At 40.4% G+C, this 19,228-nt stretch overlaps 2 protein-coding genes across 7 annotated transcripts in view; one reads left to right on the forward strand and one right to left on the reverse strand.

Annotated features, from left to right (window-relative positions):
• The window catches only part of LOC134649163 (uncharacterized), a 194,956-nt gene that overhangs the window by 160,038 nt on the left and 15,690 nt on the right, over window positions 1-19,228 (forward strand). The gene's annotated exons all lie outside the window — the stretch shown is intronic.
• The window catches only part of LOC134648992 (uncharacterized), a 561,268-nt gene that overhangs the window by 5,211 nt on the left and 536,829 nt on the right, over window positions 1-19,228 (reverse strand). For 5 of the 6 annotated variants that reach the window (XM_063503669.1, XM_063503668.1, XM_063503672.1 and 2 more), the window contains 7 exons: window positions 12,923-13,069; window positions 9,833-9,992; window positions 9,477-9,622; window positions 9,084-9,213; window positions 6,807-8,997; window positions 4,370-4,502; window positions 1,065-1,203 (listed from right to left, as the gene is read on the reverse strand). In XM_063503669.1, the coding sequence (XP_063359739.1) occupies window positions 1,065-1,203; window positions 4,370-4,502; window positions 6,807-8,997; window positions 9,084-9,213; window positions 9,477-9,622; window positions 9,833-9,992; window positions 12,923-13,069 (3,046 nt within the window). The remainder of the gene's footprint in view (window positions 1-1,064; window positions 1,204-4,369; window positions 4,503-6,806; window positions 8,998-9,083; window positions 9,214-9,476; window positions 9,623-9,832; window positions 9,993-12,922; window positions 13,070-19,228) is intronic. The other variant, XM_063503670.1, reaches the window with a different exon arrangement.

Below are 19,228 nucleotides of genomic sequence, written 5' to 3' on the forward strand. Positions count from 1 at the left end.
AATAAGGTTAAAAGTTCAAACACATAAAGAATTCACACCACATCTTATCAGTACTACCAAACACCATTTCCATCATCCATCATTTTCCCACTAATACCAAATATTTAAGACCACCCATAGACGATTTTCAGACTACAATTTGACTATTTCTATAAATTTTCGTCTATGGGAAGCCTAACAGAGTTCTTACAAAACGTCACCCGTATCTAAAATAACAAATAAGGAAGCCTGAATGATAAGAATGAAGTAAGTATGTTGATCTTTTCTGTGTCACCACAAAGTTGGTTAAAATTATTAAAAGTCATTACACGCAAAGCTATTTTTTTCTTTGAAATTAAGTAGTTGACTACTAATGAAATATGTACTTCATTGCCATGATTCAGGCTTACAATATAAACAGTATTAACAATTCTTCGTTATAATAACTTCCCGGTTTTAATGGTACCTAGTTACCTATAGGTAAACTAAATCGATCTTAGCAATAAACTTGACAAGGGTCTCCAAAATTTATGATGTCTATTGACTACAAATAAATAAGTAGTGCTTATGAGTTATGATAAACGGGCGTGAGAAACATGGCATTAAAATTATTAAAACTCAATGCTCAATTTGAGCAATTTCACTGCAGTAAGGCTCTTTGGGAGCTACTAGAAAATTAATTCAGTTTGGGCTCATAATGTTTCCTTTTGACGAGCCCAACGAGTACTTCGGGGGCGTAAAAAACACTTGGCAATAGGTATGTGTCATATATCTCATAGAGTCTGTGCGGAAAGACAAGAGTAGTGGAATGTATGGGGCCCCATACATTCCACTACTCTTTCTGAACAGACTCTAACCGACTTCACGTCAGAAATTAAAGCTCTAAATTGAAATTTTCTACGAGAGGTGGCTGTTTTATTTTTCAGCCGCTTTTTTCGACTGAGCAATTGGTTTCACAGTGGCCTTAAATCGGTAACGTCCAAAATACTTACTGGACATTTTTTGACCCGCTTTTTTTTTTTTTTTTTTTCGTCGATGTAAGGGTTAATTTGGAGACCCCTGCCTCAAAAGAGTGTGTAATTTACCGGTCTTCTGCCTCCGGGAGCGGTGCAGGCGGTGCAGCCGCGAGTACACGGGCGGCGGCGGTTCCGCGGGCGACGACCCGCACGATGACGGCGACGAGTCGCTGGAGGCCAGCATCACGTCCAGCAGGTTGGCGCGCGCCTGGAGCGACAATCGTGAGAGCGGTGAAGCTAGAGCCCGTGTACGCTCTGGGCACGACATTGCGCGGGCTTCGGCTTAGGCGACAACCATAAGTTGAAGCGAGCCACAGCGATCGGACCTTTCGAACCCACCTATGGTTTTCGCCTTAGCCAAAGCCAGCAATGTCGTGGCCAGGGCTGCCAGATCGTAGAATCGGATACGAAATTCGTATAATGGAATTTTTTTCGTATACATCACGTATCGGTCAATCGGTATAATTGTATACGAAAAAAAAACACCGATGTCAAACTACTGACAATACTTCAAAAAGCAGTGTGTCGATACTGTTATACAATTTAATGGAACCGTACGTCAACGTCAGGGCTATAATGGCAAAAATCGAAGATTACAAGACGCCTTCATTGGAGTAAAAGAGAAAGACCCCCACAATTTGCAAATTTCAGTTTTCGCGGTAAGACCCCAATTTTTAAAATATCGATTTAATATTAATCGTTTTTTTAGGGTTCCGTAGCCAAATGGCAAAAAACGGAACCCTTATAGATTCGTCATGTCTGTCTGTCTGTCTGTCTGTCCGTCTGTCCGTCTGTCTGTCTGTCTGTCCGTCTGTCCGTCTGTCCGTCTGTCTGTCCGTCCGTATGTCACAGCCACTTTTCTCCGAAACTATAAGAACTATACTGTTGAAACTTGGTAAGTAGATGTATTCTGTGAACCGCATTAAGATTTTCACACAAAAATAGAAAAAAAAACAATAAATTTTTGGGGTTCCCCATACTTCGAACTGAAACTCAAAAATTTTTTTTTCATCAAACCCATACGTGAGGGGTATCTATGGATAGGTCTTCAAAAATGATATTGAGGTTCCTAATATCATTTTTTTCTAAACTGAATAGTTTGCGCGAGAGACACTTCCAAAGTGGTAAAATGTGTGTCCCCCCCCCTGTAACTTCTAAAATAAGAGAATGATAAAACTAAAAAAAATATATGATGTACATTACCATGTAAACTTCCACCGAAAATTGGTTTGAACGAGATCTAGTAAGTAGTTTTTTTTTATACGTCATAAATCGCCTAAATACGGAACCCTTCATGGGCGACTCCGACTCGCACTTGGCCGCTTTTTTTTATACTTGGTCAACCAGATCTTGACAGTAGAAAAGGCGGGAAATTTGAAAAATGTAGGCGCGAACGGAAATCGTCCCATAGAAAATTTGAATTTCTCGCCTTTTTTTTTCACTGACAAGATTTAGTTGACCAGCTATAAATTGTGTTCTCGTATAATGCAATCGAATATCGTATAATTGCAGCTTTGAGTATATAGCCTAAGGAGATGTGATAACGTAAACTCTTCGAACAAATTTTTTCGCCACTTTAAGCGGGGGGCGAGGTAAACACCTACAGCACACCACCAAAAGATAAGTAACTCAACAGACATAGATTTTGCTGTTGCGGCAAACGCACACTACAAAAAATTTCAACACATCAAAAATTACACGCACACAGACAGAGTTTTCACATAACTATGCAGCATACATACGAACATGATAGTGATGGGTCACATCTAAAGAATGAGTCAAATCAGTTTGATGAATGAACTGAATTGTCTTATACTATTTATTATAAAATTGTAAAAATGAAAATTCTGTACATTGAAGATATTAGGTAGCCAATAAAATGATTGTTTGTATGTATGGCTGTCTGTATTTGTGTACACGCACAGCTAAACTGTGGAATGAACTGTCGCCCGCGGGTTTTCCGGGCTGATACATAGGGATATCGTCCCATAGAAAATTTGAATTTCGCGCCTTTTTTTACTGACATTATTTGCTTGATCAGCTATATTAAACAAACTGCAGTGATTGAATGAATGATTCATTCAATCATTCAAATGTTGAGTCGCCTTTTTGACTTTGTCACATCCCTTAAGACCGATTCGTCCCCATACCACTGTATTCATGTTTACATTTTTCTGTCGTTTATGTATCGCAACGGTTTTTTCTTTAAATGGAGATTGTACTTCAATATACATTTAATAGTTAGTATAAATACTTATTTATGATAGGAAACGCGATCTTGTTGCGAATTTGAGCTATCAGATCGGCTTTTACACGATAATACTGCACAAGTCACCATTTTTTAAGAGAAACGTCTCGCGACACGGAACGATGTAAAATGGCGGTGAAGCGACTTCAAGTAGTTTTATATAACGTGTTTGAACAGTTGACCAATGTACTTTGCCGGAGGGGGTCGCCCGTGTATCACATCTCCTTAGGCTATATACTCAAAGAATTGCAGGCACTGGATCGTATAATCAAATATAATCAAAAAGTATGTACTGGCAGCCCTGGTCGTGGCCAGGCCGTGAGAGTGCATGCTCGCGGCTGACACCGACGACTTTGTTGAATAAGTTTGGATACGTTTAAACTGGTCATGGTCGGCTAGACAAACTGTTTAGGGAGGGAATTGGGAGAAAATGAGATATATGCAATTTTTCATAAACTTTTTCAGACAAATTTACTTACATTGTTAACAGGTGATGTATAAATTTTTGTTGAATATTGTTCAAAAAAGAATAAACCAGCAAGCCATAGCGTACGTAGATATTGAATGTAATGATAAGCGTGATTAGGTCTAAGACAACAATTTTGTCAGTTATTGTAAAAACATTCATTTTATTGGTACGTCGTTGTTTTAATTGTAAAGATATTACAATTGTTATCAGTCTTTTTGATAATCAAGATAGATAAAATACGCATTACTTATAGGATGACGGTAGAAACGTCATTTATTATATGAAATTAAATATTGTTGTTTACTATTTACCTACGTCACAAATTATCATCAATCAATCAACAATTTATCATCGGGTTCTTTCCACTCTCCTTTAAATCCCTTGTTCTGCCTAGCTCTGACCGTAAGGTCTTAAATCCTATGACAATGCTTACTCAACAGCATGACTACAATTTTTGCAGTATCATGAGATAAATGGAAATATAAACTGTGTCGTCGTCTAAAATTCGTGACATCATCGTCCATATTATGTATTTGCGTGGACTTAAGCAATTTCCAGATGCATCGACATATATATATCATAAGAGGCAGTTTCTTTTGCGCTCGTCTATCTTGAATTTAGAGGTCTGAAAATTGATACGAAGTGGTCGTGGTTTACCTTAGGGTCGCTGAAGTCGATGTCCTTCTCAACATGGACCCAGCCAGTCGGCGCCCACAGAGCGCCATCTTTCTGCGCCTGTCCTCGGTCTTCGCTCTTCACTTCTGAGGCGCCCTCACTCTGCCGGATCATTCTGAAAATTGCAAAAAAAACATGAGTCCCAGAGATTCACATGTAGAACAACTTTCTCCCTGGTTGTGAACATGATTGTTAATTTTTATTTATTTATTTATTTAAGGTTCACCAACAATTGTTGACATCGATACATTAAAAAAGTACTAGCTATTACATATAAGGAGTGGTGTCACAATCAGTTACAGGTAAACACCGCATGCAAAACATATATAAGTAAACAACTATAAAAATACTTAAATTTAAACTTATTATCTAATTATTTATTTTTTAACAAATATTTTCTGACAAATGTTATAAATCTATATTGTGGGTCAAAGTGCATATCCGCCTTGTCACAGCAACCATTAGCAATTTTACATAACCTGCATATTGGAGAGTTAGTGCCTGAGACTGATCTTCTAAGCGGGGCGTAAAGAGGGGTGATAGCATTACGGGGGAAACGAGATGGAGCACGAAAATTCAACAATGTCAGTAGTTGTGGACAATCTATTTTGTGGTTCACTAACTTGTACAAAAAAGTTGCATCTAAGAGCGTCCGTCGGTCTTCTAGGGAATCCATCTTGAAATATTGCAGTTTCCGTTGATAGGATATTGATCTTTTAGCCATAACACGTGCCTGAAAAGCTAAGTGACGAGTGAACCTTTTTTGAATACGCTCTAACCGTAGTGAGTGAGTAGCATAATGCGGCCGCCAGACAACGCTGCAATATTCCATAATACTCCTCACCAGACTATTATATAGTAATATTTTGGTTGCGCTGCGCCTAAATGATCTAGTGTTTCTTATGACAAAGCCCAAAGTCTTAGATGCCCTCTTGACAATATTTTCTATGTGGGGGATAAACGTTAACTTGTTGTCGAAAAGAACTCCAAGATCGCGAGTGTTCTCAACTTCGTTCAGTTTCCATCCGTCTATATGGTAGTCTGACTGTATTACATTTTGTTTTCGGGTGAATTTCATATGGATGCATTTTTTTATATTAACGTGCATACGGTTATGCTTACACCAGCCACTCAGTCTTATAATATCGCTCTGAAGTAAGGTGATATCCTCAGTTGTGTTAATAACGCGTGCGAACTTAAGGTCATCTGCATACATAAAAACCGTAGAGTGGTGGAAGCATTCAGTTACGTCATTAATAAATAAGTTGAAAAGGATAGGACCTAAGTGCGATCCTTGAGGTACGCCAGATGTAATATTATGGTAAGACGATTGGTAGCCATTTACTACCACATAGAAAATCCTTTCAGTTAAATAAGACTGCAACCACTGCAACATATTGCCTGATATACCGTATCCTGATAATTTGTACATTAGTATTGAGTGAGAGACTTTATCAAAAGCTTTACTGAAGTCAGTATATATCACGTCTGTTTGTTTACCTGAGTCCACAGCACTCGTTAATAGCTCGGTAAAGGATACTAAGTTTGTGCATGTTGATCTAGAACTCACAAATCCGTGCTGATGGTCAGTCAAATAAGGTTTAAGATGTCTTTGTATGTAAGGGTAGATAAGGGATTCTAAGACTTTAGCATAACACGATAAAATCGATATTGGTCTATAGTTTGAAACTATACTATCGTCGCCTGATTTAGAAATGGGGACAACCTTAGCGATCTTCCAAGCTGTGGGAAAGACTCCAGAAGAAAGGGATTTGTTAAAAATTTGCGATAAGGGCTCAACCAATTGAGATGCGCAAGAAACAATAAAAATAGGTGGGATACCATCAGGTCCGGCTCCTTTGCTACAATCCATACTTTTCAGCTTAACAAGTAGGGCTTCTTTGTCTATGACAACAGATGATAAGCACTGGCTATTGTTGATAAGGGATTCTGGTAACGGTGAATTATATTCTAGACCGACGTCATTATAATCAGTAATGTACACCGAGGAAAAGTAGGATGCAAACATGTCGCAGATTTCGGTATTGTCTGTGGTGGCCATAGACCCGTGAGACATTGATGCCGGATAAGCACTTGACCCACCTCGTTTAGCTTTTAGATGCGACCAAAACAATTTAGGATTTGCAGTAAGCTCATCTTCCACCTTTGATATATAAGCATTGTACCGAGAGGTGGCCAGACACTCGCATCGCTTGCTAAGCAATTTTAACTCTAAGGCATCCATAGGATTTTTGTATTTTTTATAGCAAATTCTTATCTTATTTTTCTCGTTTAACGCTCGTTTTAAGTTGTTATCAAACCATGGGGGAAAACTGTTGTTTTTAGGCTTAGCAAGTGGTACATGTCTACGAACCAGCATTTTCTCTGTTATTATATTGGTACGAAGTAATTTACTAACCTGTTTAGCTCTTCAATGACGTCCTTAGAAGTGGCAGCTTCATGGAAACTGAGCGTGTGCTCCTGCTTGACGATGATCGGCTCCGGCGCCGCCGCCACGCCTTTCTTCTCCACCACGGGGATCTTCGACCTTCGCGGCGACGACGGAGGCCTCTTCCCGCCCAGCAGCATCGGTATACGACTCTTCTCTTTAGGCCTCTCCTTCTCCTTATTACTTACTATCACAGTTTCGGCAGTGGAAGTGCTCGTCGTATTCGATTCCGTCATTTGAGGCGAGCTCGTTTCGGGAGATGAATTCTCCTCCTCTTCGGGAACGGTTACTAAAGCCCCCGTGCTCCGCCTACAAGCGCTCAGCACTTCCTCGACTAAAGACACTTCGGTCTCGCCGTTGGCGAAGGGGAAGCTCGATGATTTTATAAGACACGTATCTAGTTCTGGCCTCTCGCTCAAGCCTTGCTTCAACAATATTTTTACAGCAGTCTCTTTGATATCCTCCGGTCGACTAGAATCGATATCACATGACCTCTCCTCGAACTTTTCAGACATGTCTAAATCTGTAATTTTACTTAGGTCATTCGTTCTATTGATTTCGTTCTTCCGTTGTACTTTTAAAAGGTGATGCTCGTCCAATTCATTTTCATCGTTGTCGGTTCGTGTAAATTCGTCATAGTAGTCCTCTGATTCTACGTAAGGACCTTCACGTTCGATGAAACGTGGAGTAGACCTTGGCTCGGATACGGTATCACAAAATTGGATTCTTGGCCTCTCGGGGAGGACGTCACAGGAGTCGTTCTCTGAGAAGCTGCTAAAAGAGTCTGGTCGTGGCCGGTCTTCTGAAACTTCGCTTCGCGGTCCTATTGATTCGTCATCGAAATCGGCAGCCGCGTAAGGAGGAGGCAGTTCTCTTATTTCAGATACGGGTCTCGACGACATGGAATCAGATTCCTCTCTATCTCGGCAATATTTTTGCTGTTCTGCGATGAAATTAAGTACATTTTGAAGCGCTTGCTCACGATCTTGCAATGCCATCGCTTGAACATCGTGAAACCGTAAATGGTTATTGCCGTCAGCTGTCGGTAAGCCTCTTGAGGAATTTGATGCTAAGCTCTTTGTGCTCTCATATTTAACTAGCCTATAAAAGTCTCGGGTGAAATCAAGCCCTACGTTTGCGCAGTCGCCATCCTCACTCAGCGCTGTGCTTGATCGTTTGTCTGGAGCGTCCGATGCACTCGACCACGAGCCACCAGGTGAATGAGTTCTGGAACATTCCCACCGCTTTTCTGATGTTTCTAAGTCTTCTCCTATTCTACACTCGTCAATTTCGATTGTCGCGAAACCACAGTCGTTCCATAGACAATCTCCTACGTCTTCCTCGAGTTCTAAAGCATCATCTTCTCTTATACTCGGTAGCGTCGATAGCGAAATTTGCCCAGGAGTAGTTATTTCAGCGAATGGAGATTGTCTGTCTCTGAGATCCTCACATGATAGTGATAAGCTCCAATCTTCTAATTCCGCTCTGTCGTACTCAAGCTCGGCTATATCTCGATGTCGCTGTTGTAAGGCTGACCTGGCATCGTCTAACTCAAGCCAATGTTGAACATAGTCAGCATCGTACTGCGAACCATCTGCGCGCTCATCTGCCGTACTTCCCCATGATACCCTTTCAGAACTCGTTGTGGATACAATTGCTGGTCGCCTTAGTGGTCTCTCTGGGCCTGGGTTTAGATCTAAAACTAACATGCCTGAACTAGGAGTTGGGCTGTCTAGACAACTCGTCGGGCATGTTGTTCCAGCGAGTAGTTTCAGACAGAGATGGGAATCGGAGAAGCTTCTCACAACGTGTTGAAAGGGCAAAACTGGTCGTGAGGGAGGGTAGCTACCTCGGACTCCAGCGAACGCTATACCGATTGGAAAATATATATAATCCGCATCGGTTCCTAGTAGCCTGGCGTGCCGGCGAGATTCTCTGGGGTTTATGGATACTATTGTTTGATTATCTGTTTCATCAGATGCTTCGTTAAGGTCGGGTAGGGCTCTGTCCGCCGCATGGTCGCTTTGCCTTGACGCGTCTGCTTGAACATCGCTGGACATTGTGGAGTAGCCCTCATCTTTGGCGCCGCTTTCTGGAGACTCTGCACCTGCTTCGCCAGTCTCACAATTTTCTTCTTCTGTCACCTTATCTCCTGCTCCATCTGAAATATTTACGAAAACCATGTGAATGTCCACTCCAAGATTCCTGTAGTAATATTTAAATATATGAATCATGATAGTATATTACCTCTAACAGGATCTGAACAGGCTTGTGGCATGTTAAGGCTTAACGTGGCGGGTCGTGGTGGCGTCGCCCAAAGCGTTGGATCCACCGCAGACAATGCTCGAGCCAGGTTAGCAGGGGTCACCTCCAAGCCCTGAAGACACGAGAAAAATCTGCTATTAGGGTAAAGCTTCCAAAGGTTCATGAAATAATCCGCAATTTTATGAACACACACATCACGCACGCATCAGTCAAAACACGTCGGTTTGCTAAGTAGGTATCGTCTCAAATCCGAATTTCGTCGTTCGTTTTCTGTCGGTCCGGGGCTCGCGCAACTTCATCACATTTTCTTTTCGTTGTTGTACATGTTTACTTCTCTCATGGTTTATTACCCAATTATCGATCAGTTCAGTTTACCTTCAGTTCAGTCCAGATGTCCGCCAGTATTTGATGCCGTCGCTTGTCGTCGTGGCAGAGCGCGGGCGCGGGGCCGGGCGGAGGGGGTGGCGGGGAGTCGCGGAACGAGATCAACGAGCCGCAGGAGCCGACATCCACGAGATGCACTGGAATTTGAGAAGATTGAGGTTAAAAAAGTTTTTTATTGGAGGCTTTGTTCTCCGATGAAGCCTGCAACATCAAATGAAGACAAGGGCCCAAGAGAGGTCATGATCCTCAGGAAACAGGACTTGGTAATTCATGATCCCATCGGCACGTTATGTTTGGCTCTAGGCCCTACACTAGACACTAGAGTGTATCTTCCTTCTCGTTCTCACCTTGCAGGTCCCTGGCGGGCGTGAGCGGGGTGTGCGGAGTGGCGGGCGAGGGCCGCGGGACGGGGCGTAGCTGACGGACTAACAGCGCGCTCAGCGCTCGGTTCTGAGCTTCCAGCTCTCGGACGCGTGCTCGTGCGCATCCCAGCTCTTCGCGTACGCTCTGGAAATTAAGGAAGTATTTGGTTAGTATGGATAGTGAATTAAATTAAAAGGTTCATTCTACTTATAGTACGCTTTAAGGACTAAAGTTACCAATTACCATCACAGACAAAAAATCAAAATACTAGAGGGCTTAGGCAGACCGCGCGATAACTGATTGCGTATTGGCGCCTTCACAAACATCTTTGAACTCCTTCGCAGCTATATGCAAGTTTCCTTACGATGTATTTCCTACAATAGCAACTGGTAAATTTCAGATGAAATCTAAGTTTGAGGTGAGGTTTGAGTAGCACGTTGTGTGCGTATCAATTGAAATAAATACCAATGTTTCAAAATTTAGTTCACGGAGCACTTATGGAATCACTTCGGTTTAGCAAATAGGTTAAATGCGTTTTTCTTTAACCATCTATCAATTTGTATATTAAAATTATGAATGAACCATAGCTATAAATTATTATTTCTGTCTTTGGCAGTTCTTAAGCTACGTCACCATTAAATGGGTATAATAAAGCCATTATTATTCCCTTTAGAACCTTAAACCGTATAATTGACCCATCAGCGCAGAAACCAGAACCAAACGCTCCAAAATATTAAATAAGAATAATGTTTGCCAAGTAAAGAGGCTATTTCGTGAATTTATATAAAGCCTTAATCAGAATTTTGCACTGAACGATATCAATTACGAGATCGTTTCGACCCCGCTCTGGGATCGTCAGACATCTCCAAAATAAACGCGTATATTTTAATTACGCTTCATTAGTTAAATTAAATTCAAGTAGAAGTAATTGACAAGCGGTAATTAGAAGGGGAGGGGAGATGCAGATAGCGAGATGGCAACAAGACATTGCTTTCAGTGTTGCCAACTTAAAATTCGAAAACATGGCCCCTTAGAGTTTGTTTAAAGATTTCCAAACTTTGTTTAATTAGTTTAAACGTTAATTAAAGGCGTATGAGTTTAATTAAGATGGTTGAAATATAATATTTTTGAAGCAGCCTAACGCGGGAGATAATTATAATTACGGAAGACTCCGAATTTGGACGGCTTCGCGTCATTAGCAGGAATTTTGAGACGTCAGCCATATTAAATAACATGCTTTCATGTCTTTTAAAGTTAACGCCTTAAAATACGTTTATACTTTGGGCATAAATGGGAAAACAAATTAGATTATTTTGAGAAAAAAAGGTGTCTTACTTTATTTAAACTCTAAAGATTAAAACGGCTAATCTCGTCCATGCGTAGAGATTCTTTTTCGGAATGTGAACGTTTCTGTTACTCTCGACTATAATATATATAGTCTGTCAAGCCATTTCCGTCAGTAGAAAAAAACAACGAAATATATGTAGGCGCGAAGGGTTATCGTCCCACAGAAAATATGAATTTCGCGCCTTTTTATACTGACAAAGTTGTTTGACCGGCTATATTTTATAATTTTATAGAACCGCTTCGGGACGTGTAAAAAACCTTCTCTAAAAAAAATTAATTGAATTCAAATGATTTGAATTGCCGGGTTCACTAAGAAATAGGTCAAACGAGCGCCACCTGTGAAATTTCGATAAGCAAAGACAATGATTAATAACCAAGTATCGCAATTCCTCTCATCACAACATTATACCGCCATTTGACTCGTATTATATCTCCAGAATATAATCAACGTCACCCAGCTTATGATTTGATTGATCATCCCCTGAGTTTATTGATAATATAATGGGCTTGATATGCAGATGTTAGGGCGCCATGTGTGGAACGTCTTGAGGAATTATCTTAAGTAATAATTAGAGGGTCGAGATGAAAGCCTGTCTACGTTATTGGGTTTCAGCTAAATTAGGCGGAAATTGACATGAAGATGTTGATTACAGGTAGGAAATTGTGAGTGAAATTAAAAAGGTTAACAAAGTGTAAAAAGCATTACAAAATTTATAAAGCATTTGTTATACGTTGGTGAGTTAAAGTGTTACTTTGAGAAAGTTAGTCAAAGGAAATAAAAATAAAAGCAACGTAAAGCGAGTACCATTAATACTAGCTCAATCTCAATGTAAAAGTTACTTCACATAAGTTAAACGTTCCCACAGAGAACACCTGTTAAACTTTCAAAAACAATCAAATGAACGCAGCCGTTCCGTGCACCCGGCGCCATCTTTGTGAAGTTCGCGCCAAAACTAAAACAACATGGCGGACACTCGCAAACTGTGGATTTAAACGCAAACACTCGCATTATCGGCCAGATTACGTCCAGATTACTGCGGGCCAGGCTTTGGAAATTATTACGGTAACAGCTAAAACCGGGGTGTCCCATTTCGGGCGATTTATGTGCGAATGTAGCCGCATAATCCGCGTCGGCGAAACAGGTCGACTATAATTATGAGAAAACAATTTCTGGGATGCATCTTAATGCTTTTACTGGATTAAGAGACACAGAAATTGGGTCGAATTGTGTGAAATATTTGGGTGCGATTAGGCGGGTTTGTTTTTAGCGAATTAATTTTAAGGATTTGTTTTGGGTAAACGACGTGCGGTAGGATTTTCATGCCATATAGCGGGTAAGCAAGCTTTAACTGACCTTATATTTGTTGTACTTTGTAGACTACTGGATTGCTCTAAAATACACATTATTTGTTTTATAGACGATTTTCTAAAACACCGTTGAGCACCGCCGTCAGCGCAGATAGCTGCCTCTGGTGCGCCGCTGCAGCCTACCTCCCACCACCAGTTCTAAAGCACACTATACATGTTGCAGTACTTTTTGTGACAGTAATGCTCGCACCACCTGCTGCGCGACATCGTCGAGCCGTCGCTCATGCTCCCCGCCCGCCGCCAGCTGCGTGCGCATCAGGCGCTCGTTCTTCGCCGTCAGCGCCGGTAGTTAGCTCTGGTAGTGTGCCGCTGAAGCCTACCTCCCACCACCAGTTCTAAAGCACACTATGCTGATGTACCTTTTGTGACAGTAATGCTCGCACCACCTGCTGCGCGACATCGTCGAGCCGTCGCTCATGCTCCCCCCCGCCCGCCGCCAGCTGCGTGCGCAGGTGCTCGTTCTCCGCCGTCAGCGCAGACAGCTGGCTCTGATGCGCCGCTGAAGACTACCTCCCACCACCAGTTCTAAAGCACACTGTGCTGATGTACCTTTTGTGACAGTAATGCTCGCATCACCTGCTGCGCGACGTCGTCGAGCCGTCGCTCATGCTCCCCCCCGCCCGCCGCCAGCTGCGTGCGCAGGCGCTCGTTCTCCGCCGTCAGCGCTGACAGCTGGCTCTGGCGCGCCGCTGAAGCCTACCTCTCACTACCAGTTCTAAAGCACACTATGCTGATGTACCTTTTGCGACAGTAATGCTCGCACCACCTGCTGCGCGACGTCGTCGAGCCGTCGCTCATGCTCCCCCCCGCCCGCCGCCAGCTGCGTGCGCAGGCGCTCGTTCTCCGCCGTCAGCGCTGACAGCTGGCTCTGGCGCGCCGCTGAAGCCTACCTCTCACTACCAGTTCTAAAGCACACTATGCTGATGTACCTTTTGCGACAGTAATGCTCGCACCACCTGCTGCGCGACGTCGTCGAGCCGTCGCTCATGCTCCCCCCCGCCCGCCGCCAGCTGCGTGCGCAGGCGCTCGTTCTCCGCCGTCAGCGCTGACAGCTGGCTCTGGCGCGCCGCTGAAGCCTACCTCTCACTACCAGTTCTAAAGCACACTATGCTGATGTACCTTTTGCGACAGTAATGCTCGCACCACCTGCTGCGCGACGTCGTCGAGCCGTCGCTCATGCTCCCCCCCGCCCGCCGCCAGCTGCGTGCGCAGGCGCTCGTTCTCCGCCGTCAGCGCAGACAGCTGGCTCTGGTAGTGCGCCGCTGAAGCCTGAAAGGAAGCCATGCTAAAGCTCTTGCCGATCATAAGGCCCAGTTTGAACTGGAAGTTTGACAGCGAATTTTGCAAGTACCTACCCATCAAGTTACACCCATAACTCAGGTAGGTAGTAAAGCAAGTTTGGTATAGGTATTGTTGATGTTTGAAATACAGCAATGATCCAGTTCTTGCTGCTCCAATTTCAAAACCTAATAGTAGTTTAAACTGGAAATTTTCATTTTATAAGTTTTTTGGCAAACATTTTTTAAAGATAAAGTTTTTAAATCATTTGCGTGACTAAACCTAAAGCAACTTCTATATACTACTTACAACTCCTCGATCACATAGTTTCTAAAGAGTACATGTACATATTTAGTTGCATTGAATAAGGCGAAAAGTTGTAAGAAATAATAACATAATATTAAATTTTATAATGATTCATGTTATAAATGGGATCGAAATACTTATATGCTTAGAATGTAGCTAATGTAAACTATTTAGAGAATATTCAAAATATATTCCAAACACATCTAATCAACCTCGCGTCCTCCCGTTAGTTAACTCCCGGAAACCAATTTAAGCGACATGGCCCTCAAATGAAGCTTCATATTTAGGCGTCACGGCTTCACTCGCCGGCCCATTATCATTTAAAAAACACCCCGAAACCCCCATCATTCGCACTCTTAATTAAGCCGCCCACAATTACTAAAATAAACAAACCAGTTTTATTTGAACTCCCGCGTTCCAATCGACCAACAATAAGGCCGATTTTGAAAAAGATTTGTTTAGGTTTTGATTAATGTTTTGATAAAGTTGTAACAATCGCTTAGGGCTCATTTAAACGGCGCGCGAACTTGCATGCGATTTTAGTTAGATTGCGGACCATTAATGTAACATCAATTCAGCCGACCGATTAAACAACGCAATGTAATGAAACTCGCATGCGAGTTCTCGCACCGTCTAAATGAGCCTTACGCTGATTGGTACCGGCGCGTGCTCGTGATAACTCACGTTATTCGCCATTTCGCTCGCATTGGTGCGCGTGAGATGCACTGCGAGCCGTGTCAAGATAGTATCATAACAAGATCAAAAACAATAACAAATTATAAAATTTGAATCGGTCTCAGTTTAACATTAGGAATGAGTTTTCCATTCATAGTTGAAGGTCTCTGGTGTGACACGATGAAATTGCCAATTTAATGCTGCGGTTTAATTGACTAATTTAGTCTTTGGTGCGTCAAGATAGGGTCGCGGTTGACAGCATTATTTATAAAAAGTAGGTACCTACGCCTTTCATTAGGGTGAGACACAAAGAGTCTGTTTGTCTGTTTGCGCGTCCGTCTGTCTGAAACAACATGCGGTTGATACAAGGGGAAGGCTTGAATGCCGCTGCTAATTTGGAGTTTTATTCCAGATCTGTGTTTGGTTTCTAAATAGTTTGTTTTTGAGGATACAGTAAAAAGACCCTCAGTCTATTTAACGGAGAAAAAAGGTTTTGTCAATTTGGGCGCTATTTTCCTTTATTTTAATTCCGCAGGCATTTTGCAAGTTGTTTTGAACGTTAAAAGAGTAGCTTTGAATAGCAATCAATAAGGAATTTGGTATATTTACCGTAATAGTAGACAACATAACATAACACAGTAAATATTTACTTTGATTCGCACTACTGTAATATTATTACACAGGTTACTAATGGAAAAATGAAATGATTTTTGTTTTGAAAGTGTAATGACTATTTTTGGTTTGACGCTGTCATTTTGCAAGAACATTTCTATCAGAAACGTTAAACTAAAAAAAAGTTAGCAACCATAGACAAACATGTATCTAATTACAATTGCGGACAAAAATAGAGGCCTCGAACTGAATTTAATCAAAATTTAAATTAACGCAGGAATTTTACCGTTGCAGTGAATTTATAAAATTTAATTTATATTTGGAATTCGTGACCGCAGCTGTAGCAGCTAATTAAACTGAATCCCCGTACTGTAATTGCTTTTTCATCAATGACAGAAAATAACTTGAAATCGAAAAGTACTTGAAAGGTATAAAGCTGGGAATCGTCGTAAATAACCTTTGCAGTTCCGCTTTTAATACGTTACAATTAAGTCTACATTTAAATGTATTTAGACATTGAATTCAGCTTTCTGTTTGAAGGTGAACGGAATTTGGTGAGGCTTCATGTTACGGTTTAATGAATGGGAATTATAAAAGGAATTTCACAGAGTACATTAATTGAGTACCTACAGTATAACACTTTTAACATCTCACGTTTTGAACACATATTTAATTATACCTTCGTTGATATAGTGTGTCAAAGGTCTGTTTGATTTCAAACATAGACAGAGAGAATCATACTATCTTTGTCTTACACTAGTACTAGTACCCAAAAGAAAAGGATGAGTATAGTTTTTTTTTGTTCCTATTTACTGACAAGATTTGGTTGCCCCAGTATAATTATAACTTCGTTGTTTTTAAGCTTAGAATAAATTTTAAAGTGGAAAAATTACTGTTTTGGTTGAGACTTGAACTCACGGCTTCGTTGTTTTTACCTTAAATTCTGATGTTTCAGCTGAGTTCGGTAGATCCGTTCGTATAATATGAGTGCTTAATGTAAAAAGTATAAATTAGGTAATGTAAGGGTAAATAATTAACGTAACAGCAAGGAAAGAGTTTAAGTGGGTAAGTCTGTTTAAATAAAAATAGCAAATGAATTAAAAGTCGCAATATGAGTTGTGTCCAAATATTTGCGTTATCCTTGAAACTACAGACATGGCGGGACGGTGCAATTAATTTAAAAGGTTCATCATTGGAGATTTTATATATTTTTTTGCAACGATCAAGAACTCAAATATCAATTTCTTTATTGAAATTGACATCATTTATTTCAGGCACAAGTCCCATATAGTGTTAGTACAAAAATAATATTTAGCTACCTACCTATGTATTTATAAGATTGACTAAGTACTTAAGGTAAAACTTACACGTATTTTTTAATTAAATTTCTGCAATTGTTAAGAGCTCAATAAATTCGGCATGAAAAACGTAGTTAACTTTGATTAACCAAGAAATTGCGTAATAAAACGTGGTTTACCAGCAGACATAACTGCAGCGGTCTTTAAATTCTACACCTGCTGGTAGTAATAACTGGCTTATTAAATCCCGAACGAGTAATATACATGACCATTCCGAATAAATGCATTACCTGATATAGTTTCACGCCAGCAACGGCCTAATGCCGCAGTTAATAAAATCGGACCGTTTTCTGAGTCCCACTTAGTAACTATACAATGCTAATAGTGCAGTAGTTAGTTCATTATAGACAGGTACAATATCACCGATTCGCGACGGAATTAAAGTATTTACTAGTAGAATTCTGGCTGGATGATTTGGCAAACTAAACGGACCAACTACCCAGTTAAAGGTAAACAAGGTTTACGTGAAGTACCTAAGTAGGTACATTACCTATACAATACAACGCAAATACGCATTAATGCACACCTCATTACAGAACACAATACAAAGAATACAGAAAAGAAGAGGTTAAACAACAGGCAATCTTATCGCTAAAAAGTGATCTCTTCCAGACAACCTACTACAGTATACCTACTTACTTATACAAACTGGTTTATAAGATATGTCCTGTATTGTTCTAGTATTGCAAAAAGTTGTGAGTGAATAAAGTGTAATTTTGGAGTATAATTGTAGAAACTTGAAAAACCTAAGGGAGTGAACATCAGGTTGAAAGTTCTTATTGACTTCTTTGCGGACAAAGTCTGAAGGTAATTTGCCTAGGTACCTAAACCGAACTCTGAAATAACTATATGAAAGTAATTGTACTGGTAATATATTCGATATTTGTGGTTAGACATTGCTCGACCCCTAGTGACCGTGTCGATTTATCAAATGTTGTTTTTTTGTCGTTAACGGGCACGGCATCAGAGTTTGCATTTTTATGCTCGCTATAAATAAATGGGAATAGGAAATGAAATGACATTGAGTAAAAAGTTCTCAGGGACGTTTGTTAGGTTAAAAATATATTTGTTTTACACGCTCACTTGAGATCCATTACTAAGAAGCACTTTGTCACTTTGAGTTACACAGTAGTAGTAGAATCAGAGAGAAGCTATTATAGTCATTTACATTATATGTAATATAACTACCATCAACAACAAACTAACGTGGAAATTACCGGTCATAACAGTACCTAATTATAAAGTTTACATTACACGTAGTATTAGGTACATACAATATGCAATAGTCGAAAAATAATTCTAGCATTTACATTTTAATAGTAATAAGATTATATTTAACCTGGAGCCTATTTGAACTTTTAAAATTCCAATTGGATTTGTTATTCATGTAATACGAACCTGACATGACTCTTAGTGCACTGTATTCGAAAATTGACTCCACAAAATTCGTTACACGTATCTACTATAACCATTTATCCTCACACACATAATTGAATCACTGACGCAATTAACTATTACGACATGACGTTGCAGAATCCCATCGAATCAACACAAATGGCGCAAGTCAAGATTAATCCGAAAATAGTTTACAAAGGCCCTTTCAGCGCGGGTGGCGCCGCTGCGGCAATAACTGGAATTAAACGTGTATCATTAATCATGGCCTGGAGTGTAGAAACCTGTGCGTATACGTCACTTATTGAAGACTTTATTACATTGTGTTAAAGACTATTTTTGATTGGCTGAGTGCTTGGATAAGTTGGTGGGCGTAGACATCATTAGCTTTGTTTGTAGCGACGTGTAGTAGAATGCTTTGATGAAAGCATTTGGTTCATTGGATTGACTGTTTGCGAATAGGTAGTTCGGTTGCTAATTAATTCGTAGCCATTATTTTGGCTTTTAACCACAGAAAAGAAGGGGTTAGGTCAAAGTGTAAAATACATAATATTACAACTAGGACGAGTCCAAGTTGCTCATGATCGATCGAAAATACCTAATAATATTGATATAAAATTGCATAATTAAAAACTTTTTTCGATTTGTTATGGTACAAATAAAGACTATTGTTATGTTGTGCATTGACGTAGCTGTACGTCAGTCTGTCAAGTAGCTATCAGTCATTGTGCATGTAAAGAAACATTTTACAGCGAGTTTTTAAAATAATAATATTTAATAAGTACCTAGTCGTGTTGTGTTGTGTGTTCGTCTTTAGTGAGTGTTTCTGGACATTATTTAAACAACACATAACATTTGCAGTTGTGCACGTACGTATCAAATTCTTTAATATCCGTATTCTGTATGTAAACCATCCCATAATATAAAGTCTATTTTTTTATTCGGTAGACTGAAATGACAGTTAATAGTATGAACATGAAATGTCATTCCATACTATTAACTGTCATTTCAGTCTACCGAATAAAAAAATAGACTTTACGTATG

The sequence above is a fragment of the Cydia amplana genome, chromosome 6 (genome assembly GCF_948474715.1).
Source record: "Cydia amplana chromosome 6, ilCydAmpl1.1, whole genome shotgun sequence".
In the NCBI taxonomy this organism is placed as follows: domain Eukaryota; kingdom Metazoa; phylum Arthropoda; class Insecta; order Lepidoptera; family Tortricidae; genus Cydia; species Cydia amplana.